The 23,069-nt window shown below is 37.0% G+C and overlaps 1 protein-coding gene across 1 annotated transcript; it reads left to right on the forward strand.

Annotated features, from left to right (window-relative positions):
• Nucleotides 1–434: 434 nt before the first annotated feature.
• Nucleotides 435–5,808, forward strand: LOC111992012 (protein NRT1/ PTR FAMILY 5.2). The gene is made up of 4 exons (XM_065760761.1): nucleotides 435–638; nucleotides 1,000–1,217; nucleotides 3,419–3,990; nucleotides 4,899–5,808. Exons 1-4 carry the CDS (start codon nucleotides 506–508, stop codon nucleotides 5,806–5,808), a joined length of 1,833 nt encoding a protein of 610 aa, XP_065616833.1. The 5' UTR covers nucleotides 435–505.
• Nucleotides 5,809–23,069: the final 17,261 nt, after the last annotated feature.

The raw sequence follows: 23,069 nt of genomic DNA on the forward strand, positions 1-23,069 counted from the left end.
TTAACTCTCCGCAGTTATAATTAATCCTTGAATTCAATGTCATTAGAAATAAAATAACCATTTCTATTATTTTGTAGTTTGTGATCTTTACTACCATGTCAACATCACTCTCATAATTGGTGCTAGTGACTAGTTCGATACTTTGGAGGCAACTCAACATCACCACAAAAAAAATAAAAAATAAAAAACCATATGATTATATTGGATAAAAGGTATTTAATAGTTTGAAAGGAAAAATAAGTGAACAAGAAAGAAAATAGAAAATATATGATTCTAGAAACTCGAGGTGGAAAAGGTCCTTTTTTTTTCTTTTTCTTTTTTCTTTTTTCTTTTTTGAGAAACAAGCCTTAGATATTGGTTCTATACGGAGCCAGAGACGTCAGACAGTGGTTCAATGAAGGTGGAAAAGGTCCTTGGCTACCACATAACTTTATAAAAAGCTAAATGCTCACATGATTTCAATCTAGACGACCCAATTAGTCCCTATTTTCTTCTCTTTAACAAGATGGCAGTGGTAGAAGAGAAAGGCCCTGCAGATGAAAGAGAGGATTACACGCAAGATGGGACTGTGGATCTCAAGGGTAGACCTGTTTTAAGATCAAAGACTGGGAGATGGAAAGCTTGTTATTTCATTGTAGGTAATGTATATAGCCTATGTTTTTTTACTTATTTGCGCCTTTTATCCTTCCATTAAGAGACTAATTCAGCTAGGCCAAACTTCAAAAGTTGCTGAATAAATATTTAACTCTTTCATATTTAAGATACCTAGCTAGCCATAGCCAATAAACTAAGAAACAGGCTTACATAGTCACATATATATTTTCAAAGAGAAACTATAACTCATATATAGGTCGTAAACAAACACAACTGTTTTCATTTGAATTCTATTTCTATTAATATTTCTCATTCACTTAGTATAACATATCTTTCAAAATTTTCCTAGGATGCTTCACAATTTCACTTTCTTTTTTTTTTTTTTTGGTATATTATTTTTTATAGGGTATGAAGTGTTTGAGAGGATGGCATACTATGGGATTGCATCAAATCTAGTGATATATCTAACAGATAAGCTCCATGAAGACACTGTAAACTCTGCAAACAATGTGACCAATTGGGCTGGTACTGTATGGTTGACACCCATATTAGGTGCCTACATTGCAGATACTTATCTCGGCCGATATTGGACTTTTGTAATTGCATCGGGAATTTATCTCTTGGTAAAATCTCGAATCCCAAGTTATTAATATATTTATTTTTAATTTTTTTTATATTGTTTAATAATTAAAGAGAGAAGAAAATAAAACATATGAAATTGATCATTTAAAAGACTCAATGTTAACATTTATTTCATGCATGATGCACCATGCACAATCGAACACGTATGTGATTATTGTTCAAAGAAATAAGAACCTCACGCAAGATCTAATAGTTTCTGATGGTGGGGAATCACTGTATGATTAGAATCCAATATGGTTTTTAATGTGATTGGCATATATTTTTTAGATGAAAGCAAACTTTGGCCTTCACTAGGGCCTCAAGTATAATACCTGTGACTGTACGGAGTGTTGCATCATTATTAACCTATATGTCCTAAAACCTTAAACCATCAGGTTTTGGGACCGATTTTCAATTCCACACTTTTTTGCTAAGGTTTTTTACATGTAAATATGTCACTCCTGCACTCCAATAATCTATACAAACACAATCAAACACCACCCTCCACCGCCCACCCACACCCCCAAAAAAAAAAAAAAAAAAAAAAAAAAAAAACTCCTAAAACATAGATCGGCTCAATGCAATTTAAAGATTAAGTGACAATTTTAAAATTTTTACTTTTTAATGTGACTTACTCTTTTTTGATTAATATAACTAATTCACTTAACGATAATTGGGATGGATTTATATTAATTCATAGGCCTTCTTATAAGTGGAGGGAAAAATAAGTACAGTTCATACATGCTTTTCTAAATTTAAAAAAATAAATAAATAAATAAATAATCACTTATTTCCCCCATATTTGAGAGCCTTTCTCCGAAGGTTCCTGGACTATGGCCTAAAGTGGCCTATAGGCTTAGGATTGGCTCTCCCCCAAAATAAATAAATAACAAGTAGCCAAAACAAAATATGGCAAAAGAATATATTGAGCGAAAATTCTTGTTTGATGTCAATTTGTTAATTTATATTTTTAAATAAGCTCCATTAATTTATTTTTTTTAAATCAAATGGTAATACTATTAAACTACATAATTATGTAGAGTCCTCTCAATCCTAAACTTTCTCCCTTTAATAAAGTAGGACCTAGTTATGAAAAAGCTACACAAAACTATTACTTTGATTATTTATTTAATAAGATATACCCCCTCCCCTCTCCTTCTATTCTATTGTGTTTCACAAGTTTGTAATAAATAATAGTATTGATTTAAACCCCAAATTTTATGGCTTATTCAATTTTAAGCTAAGTATGGAAATTAAGCCCAATTGTTAATATACTTGACCAACAATTGACATAAGTAAAAATAGATAAACACAATAGCAATCCCAATTACAAAAGAAATCAAGCACTCACAACAACAATGAAGTGCTTAGAAAGAGAAAAACCCAAGAACCAGATGGAAAAAAAGCTCTCTAGGGTCTCTAGCACCAAACGATCCACAAAACCCTTCAAGTTAAGTAATGATTATGTACTTAAGCTTCTAAATCTTGCTAGCAACCGATTCTTTGAATCATTTCTTCTTGATAATCTCTTGATCCACAATTAAGCCTCCAAGTGCAATGACCAAGTCTCCTTGGTGATTTTGGGATTGCTCTAATGATACCTCAAGGCCAATCAGCACCAAGAACTTTGAAGGTTGCTTTGTGTGTGATGGTTTTGATCTTCTTTCATGAAATTGGTTAAATGGAGAGGGAGAAGATAGAGATGTGGAATGGGTTTAAGGACTTTCTCTAACTCTTTAATATGGAAATTGGGTCTTAAAAATTTGTGGAAAATGGGGCTTATAAAGAGAGGTTGAGGGCTCATTCTGTAGTGAGGGTCATAACTAAATTCTCTCAAAGTTATAGAATTTTAACTCAAGCGAAATGTCCTAAAAGTGAGAGGCGAAATTGTTGCCTCAACTATTTTTCAAAAAAGTGAATCACTAGACCCTCTATGCTCGTTCATGCAAAGTGTCACCTCTTCAACCTATTACAAATTTAAATCCACAACAATACATTAATGCATTGTAAAATTGAATTTCAAAATTACACCCAAACTTATCATATAATTTGCCAACAACCTAAAGATCCTAACAATTAAAAGTATACAAGCATTTTATGAGTTTCATCAATACATTAGTTTAATTTATTCAAAGTGAATAAAAGAATTCTTTACTTATGTTCACTCATGGTGACACAGTATTACGTTAACTGTTGTACACAGGGAATGTGCCTCTTAACCCTAACAATCTCATTGCCAACCTTAAAACCACCATCTTGTGGTCATGAGGTCAAAGCAGTGGACTGCAACAAACCAGCCTCATCTTTGCAAGTGGGTATATTTTATTTTGCCTTATACATAATTGCTATTGGGACTGGTGGAACCAAGCCCAACATTTCAACCATGGGGGCAGACCAATTTGATGACTTTGAGCCCAAGGAAAGGTTCCACAAGCTCTCCTTCTTTAATTGGTGGGTGTTTAGCATTTTCTTTGGCACCCTCTTCTCTAACACTTTCTTGATCTACATACAAGATAACGTGGGTTGGAGCCTTGGCTATGGCCTTCCAACAATTGGCCTATTGATTTCAGTTTTGGTGTTCTTGGTGGGTACTCCATTTTATAGACACAAACTGCCTTCAAGGAGTCCTATCATTAAGATAACTAAAGTACTTGTGGCTGCTGCAAGGAAGTGGAAGGTAACTGTCCCAAATGACCCAAAAGAGCTTCATGAGTTGAGATTGGAAGAATATGCCAAAAATGGGAAATACAAAATTGAGTACACCCCTTCCTTAAGGTTAACCCTCTATCCTATTTTTGACTTCAGAATTTTTGGTCACAATATTCATACACATGTTCACTTTTACAATACATATTTACTTCTGAGATTTTTTTTTTTTTTTTTTTAAATGAATGAAAATTTCCTAAAGCAAACCAAAATTACACAGCATAAGCCTGCGCACACAACAGACCAATTGAACAAACAAGCAGACTACATTCGCCAACCAAACCAACCTACTCACTCAAGCAACAACATATTGGAATCTTCTAGAGACCAACATACCCTATAGTTTCAAAAGTAACAAAGTAAATTCTGAAATTTCAAAAAGTAACAGATTAAACTTTCAGCCTATGTTAAACGCCAAATACAATGCTTTTAGGTTTAATTTGTGCTTTTTAGAATATTATAGTTTAATTTGATACTTTTGAAACTATAAAGTTTAATTTGTTACTTTTAGAAACTTCAAGATTTAATTTTGTTACACCCCTAAATTAGAAGGTTTAAAATGTCTTTTGGCAAAAGCAATTTTAGTATCTTTTGCCTAACTGTTTCAGTTTCTTTGAGAATATTATGGGAAATAGCCAAACCTACAAAGTACTAAAAAGATCATTTTAGCATACCTCCACCATCTTACAAACTGTAAATCCATGGCATAAATTTGAGGACAACGATGCAGAAGTTTGACCAAGACTTGGAAAAATGTTGTTTGTGTTAGAAATATTTTTCTGATAACGCACATAATCTTTGTACATATCATAATATGAAATGGCAAATTCTGTTCCCAGAATTTGATCAAACAAAGAACTCCCCTACTAAAATTTTTAAGGAAAAAAAAATCATACAAAGAGAACTAAAATACTTGCATTACTTGACCCTTTTGGTTTCCCATCTCATCCCCCCACCTTGCTCAAAATTGCCTGCAGATTCCTTGACAAAGCAGCGGTAAAGACCAGGGCAGACACACCATGGATGTTATGTCCAGTAACCCAAGTTGAAGAAACCAAGCAAATGATGAAAATGCTTCCAATTTTGATTGCAACAATCATACCAAGCATCATAGTAGCTCAATCAAATACACTTTTTATCAAACAAGGCACCACCCTAAATAGGAGCATGGGTCCTCATTTTGAAATGCCTCCAGCATGTCTCCAAGCATTTGTGACCATCTTCATGCTGATAAGCCTTGTAATCTATGACCGCTTCTTCGTTCCAACAGTCCGGCGCTACACAAAGAACCCTAGAGGGATTTCATTACTACAAAGACTGGGAATTGGCCTTACGTTGCATGTTATTATCATGGTCACAGCCTGCCTTGCTGAAAGAAAGAGACTCAGGGTTGCAAGAGAAAACCAAATATTTGGCAAAAGTGATACAGTTCCTCTTACTATTTTCATTCTCCTCCCTCAGTTTGGATTGGCGGGCATCGCTGATGCCTTTGTGGAGGTTGCAAAGCTGGAGTTGTTCTATGACCAGGCTCCAGAAAGCATGAAAAGCCTGGGGACCTCATATTTCACTAGTACCTTGGGAATTGGTCACTTTATCAGTAGTTTTCTTTTAAAAACAGTGGCCGATATAACCAAGAGGCATGGCCACAAGGGCTGGATTTTGGATAATCTAAATGCATCTCATTTAGATTACTATTATGCTTTCTTGGCGATCCTCAGCTTTCTCAACTTCTTCTTCTTTCTGCTTATAGCAAAGCACTTTGTTTACAATGTTGACGTGAGAGAATCCAGGAGGGGCATAGCCATGGAAACTGCAAGCAAAGCATCATCTCAAGATAATGAAGTATCATCTCAAGAAAATGAAGCCTTGAAGACGGGACTAAGCTAATAAAAAATTATGTATATTGCTTGTTTTCCATAATCAAATACGATTACTGTAAGCGTACCTCAGAAATTTTTAGTTTCCATCCTAATGACTCAGAAAACTCAGGTATAAAAGAAATTTTATCCAATCTTAGAAGACTCATTCCAATGAATTTCACAAGCATCTTTCACAATTCTAAGGAGTAGTGACATTGACATGATTGCATTTCCCCACTACGGGGAAATTTAATTACTACAGCCAAAGTAAGAAGACCTAAAGAAAATAGGGTGCTCTTCTTGGCTTCAAATTTTTTTAAGGCCCATTGGATGTCTTTGCAATTCGGTGGTTCTATTCTAGAGTTATTGATCCATAAAATGCGTCTGTTTTTAATTTGTTTATATTCGTCACAGACTTTAGACGAATATTAGTTGTTAGTGATAGACAACAAAATAATGTTAGTGGCGAACCAAAAAAAAAAACCATAATCACATAAATGGGATGCTTCAAACAAAAATGATAAACAGATTATAATCCTTAACTTATATAATAAACAAAATATATGAGTGACAAATGCTTTTTATCAGCTAACAAAAGCTGCAACATAGAGCCTGCAATTGTTCCCAAAATAAAATAGAGCTCTATCTAATTTTTATCTTAATTATATACACGATAGCTTTGAGTAAGACTGGTAAGCAGATAATAATCCTGGACTGATAAGACAACAAAATAGTTGATGACAAATGCTGTCAGCTGAAAAGAGGCTACAACTCGCATGCAGCAATTGATTCCAAAAGCCGTGTGTGACCAATGACTTGGGATTCAATATTGGCTGGCCATCACAGCTTTGTGGGGGATCAAGGTTGTAAACAACTAGTAGCTTTGCCTGGCCATCACAGCTTTGTGGCACCAATTCTTCTTTACTTTTCAAAACAGTGCCTCCTGCTGTCATAACCAAATCACGGAGTTCTTCCTCGTATCCAGGCACAAAGCCACAAGTGAAATAGAAATTCCAACCATTAAAGAGATTTGGCGCCTAGAAAAGTATTAAGAAAATCAGTTATCTAAACAAGATAGGAAACACAAATATCATGAGACAAAACAAATAAGAAAAGTATGCTAACAAAGAAAAATGTTGTACAATTCTTTTTCATTTCAAATAACAAATAGTAGGTGATAGGCTAAGAATGTATGGACCCATTTGGTAAATGAATCAATTAATTAGCTAAGTTAGTTAATTAGATTTAATAGCTTGTAATAAGCGTGATAGTACAAACAAATTACCAACTAAATTAAATGCAGCGGAAAATAAATTTGACATAGCTGATTTGTTTATGAATGGGGAAAACAACCGAAGCAAATTCCCACCGGGTAAATTTAAGATCACTACTGCCGAGAATCCACTATTATCAAAACAAGCGGTTAGAAGTAAAAGGAATTCAAGTACCTAATACCAACGTACAGTTGAACTCTTACCCCACTACCCAATTGAACTTGTAATGTAACGGCAATCTCTATTTCAATGCACGAATCTCAATACTTGACTAACCAATGATACACGGATCCCAGTATGTGACTAACACACCAACTTGAGGAAGATGTTGGCAGTAAAGTTCTTCAGTTCATCTAACAATGAAAATCAGGAAGCTCCTTAGTCACAAAACCCTTGGCGCAAATACGCAGTAGCTTCTAAAGAAAATATGATGAACTAGGGCAAATTCTGTCTTTGGTCATATTTGCATGCACAATGACTTTGTATCAAGTTGCATCACCTTTGACGGCCCTTAAAATAATCCTTATATATGTATAGGGTTTTGAGAAAAGAAACCCTACACAAATACACATGAATATGCGTGAAATCAAATCTGAAAATTTGAATTTCGTAATTCTCGATAGATACAACTTCTGTCGAGTTGCTGTCGAGCATCAGTATTAAATCTCGATAGATATGATCTGTCGAGCTTTAATGAACAACACTTCTACACTTGTTTCTTGGATAGATTTGTATGACTTCAATACTACACTTAAACTCTTGTCCCTTAAAGTACTAAACATATCCTATATCTACCAAATTATAAGTAAAGTGCATTTTGTCAAAAGATTAGTCAATTTACATAAAAAGTGCATTTTGACTAAATCATTTGTTTCTTGGACAGATTTGCATGGTTTCAATACTAAACTTGAACTCTTGTTCCTTAAAGTACTAAACCTATCATATATCTACCTAATTACAAGTAAAGTGTATTTTGTCAAAGGATTAGCCAATTTATATAAAAAGTGCATTTTGACTAAACCACTTTGAACATTTTTCCTTCCACACCTTGGAAGAACCTTTCCTTTGAGCGAACGTTTGATCCGGTGGTGAGGGGGGAGAATTGAAACCGTTCAAGTTCGAAAGCAACATGAGGGCCTTCAGAAGATCTCCAAGAGGAGCAAAAGAGGATGGAAACTAATTCTGGTTTCCAAATGAGATCATACTATTGCTTTGTTGAGTAGCTAACCACTTGTAGCAATTTGGACAAGTGTGCCCTGAAGCTCTACAATGATAACAGAAATGCAGCTTCTTCAGTTAAGACTTTTTGTTATTAACCTTCTTAGTCCTAGGGTTTCTAGTCTCTTTCTTTTTAAGCTTACGGGGTGCTCCTAAAATAGATTTGCCCTTGTCTACGTTCTCACTAGTTATATCAGTTTTACATTCATTGTTCTCTGAATTAACATTATTAGCAGGTGAGACAAACACGGGAGTACTAGAAGGGGCAATATTAAAAGAAGAGAAATCATACTCCAAACCGGTTCTATCAGAAGCAGATTTCTGAAAGCTAAGCATCTCATCGAGCTTTACACTGGAAGTCCTCTCCAAGTGTGCTCTAACTTGGAGCAATTATGCTTCAAGCTTCTTTGTTCTTTTAGCAAGGAAGTTGCTCTTGAACCGCAAAGCTCTAATGGTTTGATTGGCTTCATCAACCTTTATAGAAAGCTCCTCTCGATCTACCTCCACATCGCTCAGCTTCTTGGTGGTCAGCTTATACAATTTTTCATGCTTCTTGGAAACCTTGTACAACTTAGCATAGGCTATATGGATGTCGTCTTATTCATCCAGTTTCTCAAACTTAGACTCCACCATGTCCTCTTCTTCATCTACCTCTTCAACAATCTCTTCAGAAGGATTCACTATGGCATTGAAGACATTCAAGATTCACTCATCATCATTGTCATTTGACTCATCCTCAGGCTCAGTGTCACTCAAGGTAGCAGTAAAGGCCTTGTTTTTCCCAATAGTCTTGAGATATGTTAGACATTCTTGTTTCATGTGTCCAAAAATTTGACATCCAAAGCACTTTGGTCCGAAGGGAATGATGTACTAACCACCATCCTTAGTATCCTTCTTTCCTCTGTCTTGGCTCTTAAATTAAGAAGAACTAGATTACTTTTAGTCTTTATCAAATCCTTTCACATTGGCATTCTTTATAAACTTCTTGAAATGCCTAGTGATATAAGATTTCATCTTGGAATCTTCATCATCAAAAGACTTATCGGTCTCATTGCTTTTGGCCTTCAGTGCCATGCTCTTACTTTTGCTTACTTTCTCGATCCAAGTTAAACCCAATTCATAGGTTTGCAAGTTGCCAACCTACTTTTTCAAAGAAATTTTTTCAATGTCCTTTGATTCTTCACTAGCAATGATCTTGGCATGGAATCTCTCAGACAAAGATCTGATTTCCTTTCTTACAACCTTGGATTCAGGAATAATTTCACCAAGATTAAAGGCAGAGTTGACTATGACCTTCAGCTTGGCATAGAACTCGTCAAACATCTCATCTTCCTCCATCTTAATCTCTTCAAAGCTCATAGTAAGCCTTTGAAGTTTTGAATCCATGATAGCCTTAGTCCCTTCATAAGTTGTCTAGAGGATAGTCCATGCTTTCTTGGCAGTTTTAGCAGAGGATATCTTCTTGAACTCCTCATTTGTGACCATACTGAATAAAGCATTCAATACTCTGGTGTTGAAGTTTGAAGCTTTGATCTTAGCATCATCCCAATCAGCTAGTGCTTCCTTTGGCTTAGTCCAGCTAATCTCCACAGCTTGCCACACCTTCTCATCTAAAGACTGCAAGAAAGCTCTCGTGCATACTTTCTAATATACATAGTTAGTGTCATCAAATAAAGGAGGTATAATTAGTGATTATCCTTTATTTATGACAAACAGGGGTCAATAGATCACATAGTAAAATTTAATCCTAATCAGAGTGTGCCTGCTCTGATACCACTTGATAGACCAAGAATTTATTGAACCCTTTGGTAAATTAATCAATTAATTAGTCAAGTTAATCAATTAGATTCAATTATATGCAATAAGTGTGATAGTACAAACAAATTACCAACTAAGTTAAATGCAGTAGAAAATAAATTTAATACAGGTGATTTGTTTACGAATGGGGAAAACCACCGAAGCAAAACCCCAACAGGTAAATTTAAGGTCATCACTCCCGAGAATCCACTATTATCAAAACAAGCAGTTACAGGTAAAAGGAATTCTAGTATCTAATACCAACCTACAATTAACCCCTTACCCCAATACCCAATTGGACTTGTAATGTAGCGATAATCTCTTATTTCAATGCACGAATCCCAGTACGTAACTAACCAATGATGCATGGATCCCAATACATGACTAACACACCAACTTAAGGAAAATGTTGGCTACAAAATTCTTCAGTTCATCTAACAATGAAGATCAGGAAGTTCCTTGATCACAAAACTCTTGGCGCAAAGACGCAGTAGCTTCTAGAGAAAATATGATGAACTAGGGTAAATTCTGTCTCCGGTCACAATTTGCATGCACAATGACTTTGTATTAAGTTGCATCACCTTGCATCATCTTTGACAGCTCTTAAAATAATCCTTATATATGTCTAAAGTTGTGAGAAAAGAAACCCTACACAAATACATATGAATATGCGTGAAATCAGATCTGAAAATCTGAATTTCGTAATTCTCGATAGATTCAGCTTCTGTCGAGCTACTGTCGAGCATCAACATTAAACCTCGATAGATATGATCCGTCGAGCTTTAATGAACAACATTTCTACACTTGTTTCTTGGACAGCTTTGCATGGCTTCAATACTAAACTTGAACTCTTGTTCCTTAAAGTACTAAACCCATCATAAATCTACCAAATTACAAGTGCATTTTGTCAAAGGATTAGTCAATTTACATCACATGTCTCTAACAAGTTCCACATATGTCGTAACAGTAGGCCAACCCAACATGTATAGTTCTCCAATTTTTTCCATCCCAACCAAAAGAAGGTTTTGATCCCAAATTTGATGACACCAAGATAATTTAACAGCTAGATATGGCTTCTTTCTTTCTTTCTTTCTTTCTTTCTTTCTTTTGCCTCCTGCCAAATTCAACATTACAATGCAAATTGGCATCAAAAAACCACATGATTCAAAATAAGATAGGCATCTTACTTTAAGTGAATTATTATGAGAGAATGATTGGTAAACTAGTCCAGATATTCCATTTGCAAGACATGCCCACTAAAACAACGGTGCTTGTAAATGTCGGAATATTCATAATCTAGATACTCTCATCAGTCATATTGCACGCAAGTACTCAAGACAGATTTAGCCTTACATTGTTTAAAGCCAAAAGCCTGCCAGTTTTGGGGCGATCACAACAACCATGGTTGTCAAGACTAACTTCATAAGGTTCTTCATTCACAGGATGCATGGCTTCCATGCATGCTTTTATCCTTGCAAAGCCAGCGTTTCAAGTTGCGTCAACAACTAATCATTTAAATGAATAATAGGTACACAAAGAAACAAGAAAACGCATGAGATACCAATAATATTTTTTTTAATGACAGATTTCCATTTTATTCATATAATATTACTCCATTTCTCAATGTGATATACAAGTCTTTCCCCCGCCCCAAAAAAAGGTAAATAAAGAAAAGAAAATAACCTTGCTGCTTTAAAGGAGCCAGCACAAATGAAAAATGCAGACTAGAAACTAATTTATTCAGTCTCGTACTCAATAAAACCGAAGAAAAGCAAAAGTGATCAACACAATCAATGGCAACCAATAACGTTAAAGCCATAGGAATTAACTTACAGTCAATTTTAAGAATCCATCTCCCATTCAAAATGGCCATTAGAACTTTTAGTGTCCTGGTGCACGCACCCTGTGCATCTGTGGCTGCAATCACGTGTGTTACATTCGGTTTCCAGAACTTGGTCACAGTTGCACCACACATGCTCGCAAACTTGACCACAAGAATCTGCATAGGAAAATATTATTATTATTTGTTAAGAAAAGGGATGAGAAGAAGTTTATCAAGAATGGCTCAGGTTCAAGCAAGGTAAGACTCAGCAAGTGCAAGAAATTGAAGAAGGAACGAAATGACATGAAGTCAATGAAGCTGAAGCACAAGCAAGGTCTAAACAACAACAAAAGCTTTGAAGGAAGAGAGAAGGCTTGTAATGAAATGTCAGTGTTTTGGATTAAACAGTTAAACAAACGGCTTGCAGTCTTGAGAAGTTAAGTGAGGCATGTGAGTATCACGTGAGAATAATTGTATTTGGTTAGGTTTAGGACACTTGTCATAAGCTTATTGGATCCGTGTTTAGTGGGTAGTTAGTTAGTTTCCCGCTTTTTCTTTAGAAAGTTAGTTGCACTGTTTTGGTTGTATATAAACATAGAGCATGTACATTATAGAGCAATTTTTCATTTTCTCACATTTTAGAGTAAAGAAAGTTTTCTCTCAATTTGAGTTCTTCTAGTTTTCTCTAGAATCATCTTCTAGTTTCTAGGTTTTCACATGGTATCAGAGCATTAGCAAGATCAACTCAGATTGTTCTTCTCTTTCCTTTTGCTTGAATTCTCTGAAATTCCTCTTGTTTTCTTTCAAGTTTTGAAGCTCCAACAATGGCGTCTACTGAAGAAGCTTCGAATAATAAATCTTCTTTTGCTGTGAATGAAGATTTTGTCAATCCATTCTTTCTTAGTAGCAGTGATAACAACACAATTCAATTGGTGTCTAAGAGATTGATTGGAGGAAAGAACTATTTTCCATGGGTGAGATCAATAATCATTTCACTCACTGCTAAACACAAGATTGGATTTATCGATGGTACATTTCTAGTACTAGATCCAGATTCTCCACAATTCATCTTGTGGACACGATGCAACATGATAGTTCTGAGTTGGATCATCAATTCTGTCTCACCTAGAATTGGTTCTAGCATTATGTATACTGATAATGCTAGAGCAATTTGGCTTGATTTGCGTCACAGGTTCTTTCAGAAAAGTGGACCTAGAATTTTTGAGCTTCAAAATGAATCTGCTTATCTGTGCAAGGCCAATTTTCTGTGGAGGAATACTATACCAAATTCAAGGCTTTGGTTAATGAGTTGGCCAATTACCAATCAATTCCTCACTACAAGTGTCCTTGCACTTATGGAGCTCAAAAAACCACTTCAAATCTTGGTGATCGTGATCAAGTAATGAGATTCTTGATGCAATTGAATGGTTCCTATTCAGCAATTATAGGTCAGATTCTACTTTGTGAGCCTCTACCTGACATCAACAAGGTACTTTCCTTGATCTTGCAAGAAGAGAAGCAAAGAAGTTTCAAGAATGGAGATTTCAATGGTTCTGCTATGGCTCATCCCATTAAAGCTACTACATTATACTCTAATGTCAACTCTAGATCTAAGAAAAATCATGGTGGAAAGGGCAATTCCAAGAAGAAGGACCAATTTCTACCTACTGTGGTAAAATTGGCCATATAGCAGACAAGTGCTATAGGCTTCATGGTTTTCCTCCAGGATTTAAGTTCAAGAACAAGTCCTTGGAAAATCAGGTTTCTTGCAACCAGATGCCATCTCCATGAAACCATTTCAACATTTAGACCACTGAAGATCCAATTCCTACATTTCTACAATGTTCAATTAGCAAATCACAGTATGAGCAGCTACTTGCCTTCCTCTATTCCCAGACAATGAATGAGCGTTCTTCTTCACATATAGTCTCTCCCCAGGTAGCTACTGTGACCACTGCAAGACCAAGCTCATCTTAACCCCTTGTCTTGAGTGCTTTTACATCTGATTACCTGAACAACTTTTCAGGTAAGGCCTTTTGTTCATCTTCTTTCTTGCTTCCAAATTCCACTATTTTCAATGCTAGAGTGGTAAATAGGTCTACTTTTACAAACACATATTGGATCATTGACAGAGGAGCCACTGATCACATGGTTCTTTCCATTTTTGTGTTTAGCTTTATTACTTGTGTGTCCAATACCTATGTTTACTTACCTAATGGTGAAAGGGCTTTGGTGACTCATGTAGGGACTGTTCATCTCACAGAAAAATTGATACTCACTGATGTGTTGTGTGTTCCATCTTTTACCTTTAATCTCATTTCTGTTAGTGATCTTAATAAATCCTTGACTTGTTGCCTTATCTTTCCTGGTTCATTTTGCTTTATTTAGGGTCTTGCTCTTTGGAGTACAATTGGTCTGGGTAGAGAGCAAAATGGACTTTATTTGTTAGACAACAAGTTCAAGATGTTATCTTCAGTTCCAGCTCCTTCTTCTTTATGTCAATCTATTTGTACTTAGCCAAATTTATGGCATTTTCGTTTAGGGCATCCTTCAAGTGGTAAGCAAAAATATTTTTGATGAAAGACTTCTTTAAATCCAAGGGCATTATTCATCATTTAAGTTGTGTTAGGACATCTCAACAAAAAAAATATTGTAGAAAGCAAACACCAGCATATATTGAATGTTGCAAGAGCACTTAGATTTCAATCCAATGTTCCTTTGGAATATTGGGGACACTATGTTCTTACAGCAATGTACCTTATCAATAGAAGCCCATCTTCTATCCTTTCTAACAAAACTCCCTATGAGGTTTTATTTGGACAACTTCCTTCCTTTTCACATCTAAGGGTTTTTGGTTGTCTTTGCTATGTTTCCACTTTACATCATAACAAAAACAAGTTTTCACCAGGAGCCACTAAGTGTGTTTTCTTGGGATATCCCTTTGGAATCAAAGGTTACAAGGTTATGGATCTTAACACACATTCAGTTTTTGTTTCTAGAGATGTTCAGTTTCATGAGTTAATCTTCCCTTTTCAATCTCCAAATTCCACATTTCCTTCCTCATCTACCAATCCTGATGCTACCTTGTCTGTTTTACCAACTCCTTTGGATGATGATCATACCAATCTTCTTCCTATACCTCATGAGATTCCAAATAGTATTCCTGTCACACCCTATTGATACCGTATTTTGTCTACCCTCGATTTGTGTGTCAGACCTGAAAAACCCAAAAAATATCATTTTCTCTCCATGGAGCCGTGAGAACATCTAGAATGACATGGCGCAACCTATTCGGACACCGGAGCACCCAAAGTGCTTTTTTCAACTAAAATGACCAAAATTCCCCTAGTCAACCTAGGGTTAACCGAAGGTCAAACAAGGTTAATATCCACACAAAATAACACCTTTCATAGTTTTTCAACAAACTCGAGCTTCTCGAAGATTTTTAGTCATTTTGACCAAGTTTGACCCGAAGTTGAATTCGAGTGGGCCCAAAATCCCTAATTTTGATCTGGCTATCGGAACAAATTGAAACTAACATCATTGCAAAGATTATAAAATTCTCATTCCAATGACTATTCATGGGTCGAAATCGGAGTTAGAATGGTAGAGATATCACGAAAACCGGGTTAACTCACTCATTGATGCATCGCTAACTTTCCGAAGCCATAACTTTTGATCCGACTGTTAGAGTTTTGAGTTACATACCTTTTTAGAAACTAAAAATCAAGATCTTTCCAAGAGTGTCAAGATCGGCAGCTGGTCTTCGCCTCAAAAAACATGCCAGGGCTATAAATAGCCCTAAGCACCCCTCGAACCTAAAAAGGGACGGCTTTTCTGGGTTTTTGCTCTCTACCTGGATGATTTCTGAACTTTTCTCCTCTCTTCCAAATACAAAAAGCACATCAAAGACTCTAGATTCTTCCTTCTTCACCAAAAATACAAGCTATTGTTCTTATACCCAATCTTCTTCTCCTTGGTTCTACATCTTGGATTTGGGGTTTAGGGGTGTGGATGTAGCTTTCTAGCTACTATCCACACTCCTAACTTTCTAAATCTTTTCCTAGCATTTATCTTGCTCTTTTTTGCTTGAATAATATGATTTGTTGCTTTCCTAGCATGTTACTTGCTTTATTTGTGTTTCTAGCCTAAATAACCATGCTTTTTACACTTTTTGCCATGTTTCATGCTTAGATCTATATCCTTACATGCTTATATGTTTAGATCTACCTGCTTTAGGTTTTATGCCATGTATTCCTATGTTTTGTGCCTCTTTTTGTTCTAGGTTGATGTTAGGGTTACACGCTCACATGCTTGTATAATGTTGTTAGCTATGCCATGCTTGGATCTATGTGTCTATGTGTTTATTTCCATGCTATATGGTAAGATCCTTGTCTTCACATGTTTATATGCTTGGATTCATGTTCTTCCATGTTTATGTGCTAAGTTTCTACATGTTTACATGCATGTTTCTATGCCCATATGTCTAGATCTATGTTTTCACATGCCTATATGCTTAGATCTATGTTCTTTACATGCTTTATGCTATCTTTTATGTGCTTGTGCGTTCCATGCCATGTTTGTGTGCCTAGACCTAGGCTATGTTTATCATGCCATGTGCTATTGTAGCCCTTTTGTCGCTTTGTGTTTCTTTCTTGTGTTTTGGCTAGATGGTCGGGACTTGATCTAGACCCTATGGTCTTTGTCATTACCCTTACACCTTGGCCCACATCAAAGGGTTTGGATCACCCCTATCTGCATGTCTATGCTTCCCGCTTCTATGCTTTATGCTTGTGTTAGCCTTTCTAGTTCAAGACTTTGCCACGCTTGACGTCCTTATCGGGTTTGTGGTTGTGTGGTTATGTCCGACTCCCATGAGGCCTTGTTTGGATGTAACCATTTGGGATGCATTGCCACGATGTCAGTTGCTTCGTGCACACCTTTCCTCCTTTCCGCTCCATGCAATGATATGCTTACCATGCATGTTTGTGCCACCCGTTGGATTTCTTTGCATTTTTACACGCTTGCTTACATGTCCATGCATGAGTCTTGCTTGCTAATGGGTCGTCCATGCCTCAACGCAATGAAGTTATGGGCATTCGATCCAAACCTACATTTGTCTCTCACAGACACCACCTTTCGTTTACTTTTTTGCTTGTTTGCCTTCTCACTTGTTTGCTTGCTTTCTTGTTTCTTTGCTTGCCATGTTTATCATGCTTATCAGCTTTATGCCTCTTCTATATGTTCTTTGCATCTTTTCCTTCCATTGCTTGTCTGCTGTTTTCTTGTCTTTACCTTTGCATGTACACACATAGAGCGAGGACGCATGGAGCTAGGGCATGGTCTCCCAAGCGTAAGCAAAAAGGGCAAGGATGCAAGCATGTCAATATAAGCCAAGTGGCTATGTTTAGTAGTTTTAGGGGTCTAGCCCCTCCCATTTGGTTATGTACTCTTTTAAGACCCCTTCCTTCCTCCTCCCTTTCTCTTTTAGATGGGTTGTATTAGGTATATCATGTCATGTACCATTCGTCCTCATTTCTAGAGTATGGCGGCCCCTGTTTATTTTTTTGCACCTGTATTTTGGGCCATGTTTTAGGGATATAGGCATTTACTTTCCAATTCTCTGTGATAGCATTGTGCATAATATATGTATATATGTACCTACTCACCCTTTTTGCAGTGTGATTGTCATAGTCCATGTCACCTAAGGCAAAGTGATGCCTAATTTCCACCACGAAAGTAAGGTGATATGTCACTAGATTTTCACCGTGGAAGTCTAGTACTTTGCCAAATGCTTTAGGAAAGCATAGATTGAGACCACACCCATTCAAAAGCCAAACTTCAAAGCCCTCACGCATGCAAAGCCCTGAAAGCCAAAGCCAATGCCAATGCCCCTTTTCTTAACCTAGGATCGGTAATATGGTTAGGTTCATTATGAGTTACTCAACTTTACCAGTTTCTTTTTGGGGATATGCACTAAATACTGCAATGCAAATTTTGAATTTAGTTCCATCAAAATCTGTTCCCAACACACCTAAGGAATTGTGGAGTGGGCGTAAGCCTAGTATGAAATATCTCCACATTTGGGAATGTCCAGCACATGTGTTGAAAAGGAAGTCTGATAAATTGGAATCTAAAACCGAAGTATGTATGTTTTTAGGGTATTCAAAAGAAACAAAGGGTTATTTATTCTATAATCATAAAGATAACAAAGTGTCTGTTAGCACACATGCCAAATTTTTGGAAGATGATTATATGAATAATTTTGATCCTAGAAATAAAGTTGTTTTGGCTTAAATGAATGAACCTTTAGTTGAACAACCAATATATGAAACTAGGGATGATGTGGTTGTATTGGATACACTACAAGATACTACTCATAAGACGTCTAGTACACAGGTGCCTCGTCATAGTGGGAGAATTGTTCAGCCTCCTATAAGATTCATAGGTTTGGGAGAAACTTATGAAGCTATCTCAGAAGAGGCTGAATCAGATCCCTATACTTATGAAGAGGCAATGAATGATATAGATGCACATCATTGGATCAAAGCTATGAAATCTGAATTAGATTCCATGTATTCCAATCAAGTTTGGGATCTTGTAAAGGCGCCTAATGGCATTAAACCTGTTGGTTGCAAATGGGTTTACAAGAGGAAGAGAGGGGTAGATGGAAAGGTTGAAACCTTTAAAGCAAGACTAGTGGCGAAAAGGTATACACAAAAAGAATGTATTGACTATGATGAAACTTTTTCGCCAGTAGCCATGCTTAAATCTATCAGAATTCTCTTATCCATTGCTGCTCATTATAATTATGAGATTTGGCAAATGGATGTCAAGACTGCATTTCTTAATGGCAATCTTGAAGAAGAAATCTATATGATGCAATCAGAAGGTTTCATAGCAAAGAACCAAGAGCATATGGTATGCAAGTTAAAAAGGTCCATTTGTGGACTTAAACAAGCATCTAGGTCATGGAACATCAGTTTTGATCAAGCAATCAAGTCATTTGGTTTTGAACAAAATCTTGATGAACCATGTGTGTACAAAAGACATCGAGATAAAGTAGTAATGTTCCTAGTGCTTTATGTTGATGACATTCTACTCATTCGAAATGATGTAGGGGTAATGTCATCGGTAAAGGTGTGGTTGTCAAACCAATTTGATATGAAGGACTTGGGTGAGGCTAACTTTATTCTGGGGATCAAGCTTTGGCGAGATCGCAAGAATAGGATGTTAGGCTTATCACAGGCTGGATATATAGATAAGGTTCTAGAACGGTATAGCATGCAAAACTCCAAGAAGGGATTACTTCCTTTCAGACATGGAGTTCCTCTGTCTGATGACCAAAGGCCTAAGACTCAAGAGGAAGAATGTATGATGAGACAAGTTCCTTATGCTTCTGCAGTAGGAAGTCTCATGTATGCCATGCTTTGTACTGGACCAGATATTTGTTATTGAGTTGGCATGGTCAGCCGATATCAATCAAATCCAGGACCCAAACATTGGCAAGCTGTAAAGCATATTCTCAAGTATCTACGGAGAACGAGAGATTATATGCTTGTTTATCGATGTAAGGATTTGATACCCATTGGCTATACAGATTCAGATTTTCAGTCGGATCTAGATTTCAGAAAGTCCACATCAAGATGTGTATTCACCTTGGGAGGTGGAGCCATAACATGGAGGAGTGTCAAACAATCTTGTATTGCGGACTCCACCATGGAAGCAGAATATGTTGCTGCTTGTGAAGCAGCAAAAGAAGCTGTATGGCTCAAGAAATTCCTTTCTGACCTTAGTGTAATGAGAATGGAACAAGTTCCCATCACATTGTTTTGTGACAATAGTGGTGCAATTGCACAATCAAAAGATCCAAGGAATCACAAGAAAGGAAAGCACATTGAGAGAAAGTACCACATCATTAGAGATATTATTGCTCGTGGAGATGTGATGGTAGCAAAGATTGAAAGTGCAAATAATCTAGCAGATCCCTTTACCAAAGCCTTACCTCAAAGGACCTTCGAGTCGCATTTGGAGGGAATGGGAGTTAGATTAGTGCACATTAGTCTTTAGGGCAAGTGGGAGATATGTTGGGATTAGTGCCCTTAAATCCTATTGCATGATGCTATGTATTATATTATGTATGACATGATATATGAATTGATATTGTAATTAATAAAGTTTTTTTATTATTACCTAAAATAATGATAACATGAACATTTGGACATTATCATTTAGTCCATGAGATGCATTGTATGTGATTTATGTGATTTAGTCACAGAAGATATAAGTCAGAAGTTCTTTGTAAACTCAGAATTTTAGTTCATAGTCGGTGATGAAACTGGGCATTTCATCTGCGAAGACTATAACATATCAACTAAGATGATTTGTCTTGATCATGGAAGTGGAGACTTCTAGTTGATGTGTTAATATGTTTTAAGAGTTAAGACATATTGAACTGGACCGCTGTGAGATTTATTATTCTCCTAACAACTGTCAATTGAATAATAAATCTCACGACTTATATTTGCATGAACTCTTAATCCTAAGAGAATAATGGACCTGATCATGAAGTGAAGGTTGCTTTGATATATCAAGAGTGAGATCTAAAGTAACGGTCAAAATCTCAGTATGTTGGACAGCCACATTTAGTGTTGATGGAACAAATATTTTCAAGATAGAATTCATAGTCTCTTAAAGGAGATATAAAATATTCCCTTGAGATAAGTTTAATGGGTTCAGTTATTCAGAGAGTTAGGCCTAACCACTTTGGTAAGAAATTACCAAAGTATATATTTATGAAATTGAATTTCATAAATATATAATGAATAACTTAAAAGGATTAAACCGGGTACTAAGACGTAGTAATCTTCAAAGTGATAATCTATATTTATGACTTTGAATTACTAGGAATATTTTATGAAGGGGTTGCATGTATAATAAAGTTTTGGGATATAATTTATTAATAAGACCTAGAGTGCAATTATATTTATATAGTGGTATTAAATATAATTAATGGTAACTTTGGACTTGTCAAGAGTTGACAGAAAAGCCCAAGGCCCATTGGAGCTAGTGTCTTATTGGTCCTTTTGGTCCCACTCCAAGCCACACATTAAAGCCCAATTGGAAAGGCCCAATTGGCTGGCCCAATTAGATAATCACTTATATATAAAGGGAGAGACATACAGAATTTTTATTAGAGAAAAAGTGAGACACCATTGTGAAGTGGTGTGTATGTGCGAGTGAAACCACTCAATTATTCTCCCTTGAAAATTGATTGAGAGACCACACTTCTTGGACGTAAAGTGGAATTGGAGTGAAGATTAAAAGTGTTCCCAAGTACTTATAATCTTTTGTTTTGAATTTCACCGCACCAAGGTACGCTAATTATGAAATTTACATAATGCAAGTTATCAATCATGAATGAAATAGATCTTTGTTTATTGCTTCCGCTATGTGTTTTGTATGAGATACAAAACCAGATTTAACCAACAAAGACGTCGTGCATCTTTTTTCAAGAATTCGATGAGGGTGTTGTCGATCTGTGCCATCTTGAGTATGGATCCCATCAGCTGGATGTTCTGAACCATCCTGAGGTAAGTCTTACAGGCCTTTTCTGATGACCCAGGAGTCGCGGCGCCTCATACAATCATTCTTATATCTCCCATGGGTGGTTTGGGGTGCTTGTTCTCCAATTAAGGAACCTGCTCCTGTGGTGGGTCCATTTTCTCCTTGCTAACGAACCTCTATAGCCTTCCTTGCCTAATAAGAGCTTCTATTTGTTACTTCAAGTCATAGCAGTCAACTGTGTCATGGCCGTGATCATGGTGGAAGCGGTAATATTTGTCCCTTGACCCCTTGTTAGGATCTCCCTTCAGCTTGCCGGGAAAGGTCAGTGCTCCTTCACCCTTAATTTTCATCAGCACTTAGTTGATTGGGGCAATCAGTAAGGTGAAGCTTGTGAACTTCCCTGCGGGTGGTTTGGAGCATCAGTCCTCCTGGCGTTCTCTAGTTCTAGCCATCTTTTGCTCCCCATTTGGCCGTACATCTTCCTGTCTTTCCCTCTTCTTGGGCCTCTCCTCTCGGGCCAGAAGCTCATCTTCAGCATTCATGTATTTGGTGGCCCTGTAAAACACATCTAACATAGTTTTCGGGTCATTTTTGTATAGAGAGAACATAAACTTACCCTTCTGCAACCCGTTTGTGAAGATTGCTACAAGTATCTCGTCGTCAGCTTCATCGATCGAAAGTGCTTCCTTGCTAAAGTGGGTTATGTAAGATCTTAGCATCTCGTTTTCTCGCTGCCTGATGCTCATCAAGCACGCAGTAGACTTCTTACACCTATGCCCCCCAATGAAATGCGAAGTGAACTGGGTGTTTAGCTCTTTGAAAGTACTGATGGAGTTAGGCGTCAGTCGGCTAAACCAAATTCTCGCGAGACCCTTCAGCGTTGTAGGGAAGGCCCTAAACATGATTTCATCTGCTACTCCTTGAAGGTGCATCAAGGTCTTGAAAGTTTCTAGGTGATCTAGAGGGTCCTTGACTACGTCATAGCTTTCTATCTACAGCATGCGAAACTTCTGTGGTAGGGGCAAGGAATTGACAGACGTGGTGAATGGTGAATCGGTTCGATGGACCAAATCATCAAGGTCACTGGACACCCGTCCTTTGAGGGTGTTCATCATAAAGTCCATCCGTTCCTTCATCATTTGCATCTCCACGACAATGTGGAGTAGAGTCGTATTAGTGACGGATGGAAGACTCATGTCTTGTCGCTCCGGTCGGCTTGAGGCGTTACTATCTTCTAGCCCCTCTCAATCTCTTCGCTCAACACTGGTACCTTCTTGGTCCTCCTCTTGAGTGACGTGCCCTACATTCTTTTGGCGCAGCTACTCTTCTAGATCGTTGTTTTGCTTAGTGAGGCGTTCCACGGCTACAATGAGAGTCTGCACCTGTCTCTTGAGTGTAGTTTGGCATGTTTCGTCTCCCTGAACGTTGTTGGTGGTCGCCATCGAGTGAGTAAGTACCATGAAACTCTTTGTCCGGGCAGCGATAGTATGGTTTACAAGTCATAAAAAATTCCCCACAGACGGCGCCAACTGATTATGCTGAAAAATCACCAATGAGCTACACGGTTCTCACAGGCTCGAAACAACATCTGCACAACACAAAAGCTGAAGA

This window comes from Quercus suber, unplaced genomic scaffold (assembly GCF_002906115.3).
Source record: "Quercus suber isolate HL8 unplaced genomic scaffold, Cork oak 2.0 scaffold_381, whole genome shotgun sequence".
Classification (NCBI taxonomy): Eukaryota; Viridiplantae; Streptophyta; class Magnoliopsida; order Fagales; family Fagaceae; genus Quercus; species Quercus suber.

Bases quoted from the DNA above. Each gene is read 5' to 3' on its own strand.
- LOC111992012 (XM_065760761.1), top strand. From the start codon at position 506: ATGGCAGTGGTAGAAGAGAAAGGCCCTGCAGATGAAAGAGAGGATTAC. The intron at 639-999 runs GTAATGTATATA...TATTTTTTATAG, and splicing joins AGCTTGTTATTTCATTGTAG to GGTATGAAGTGTTTGAGAGG. The intron at 1,218-3,418 runs GTAAAATCTCGA...TGTTGTACACAG, and splicing joins CATCGGGAATTTATCTCTTG to GGAATGTGCCTCTTAACCCT.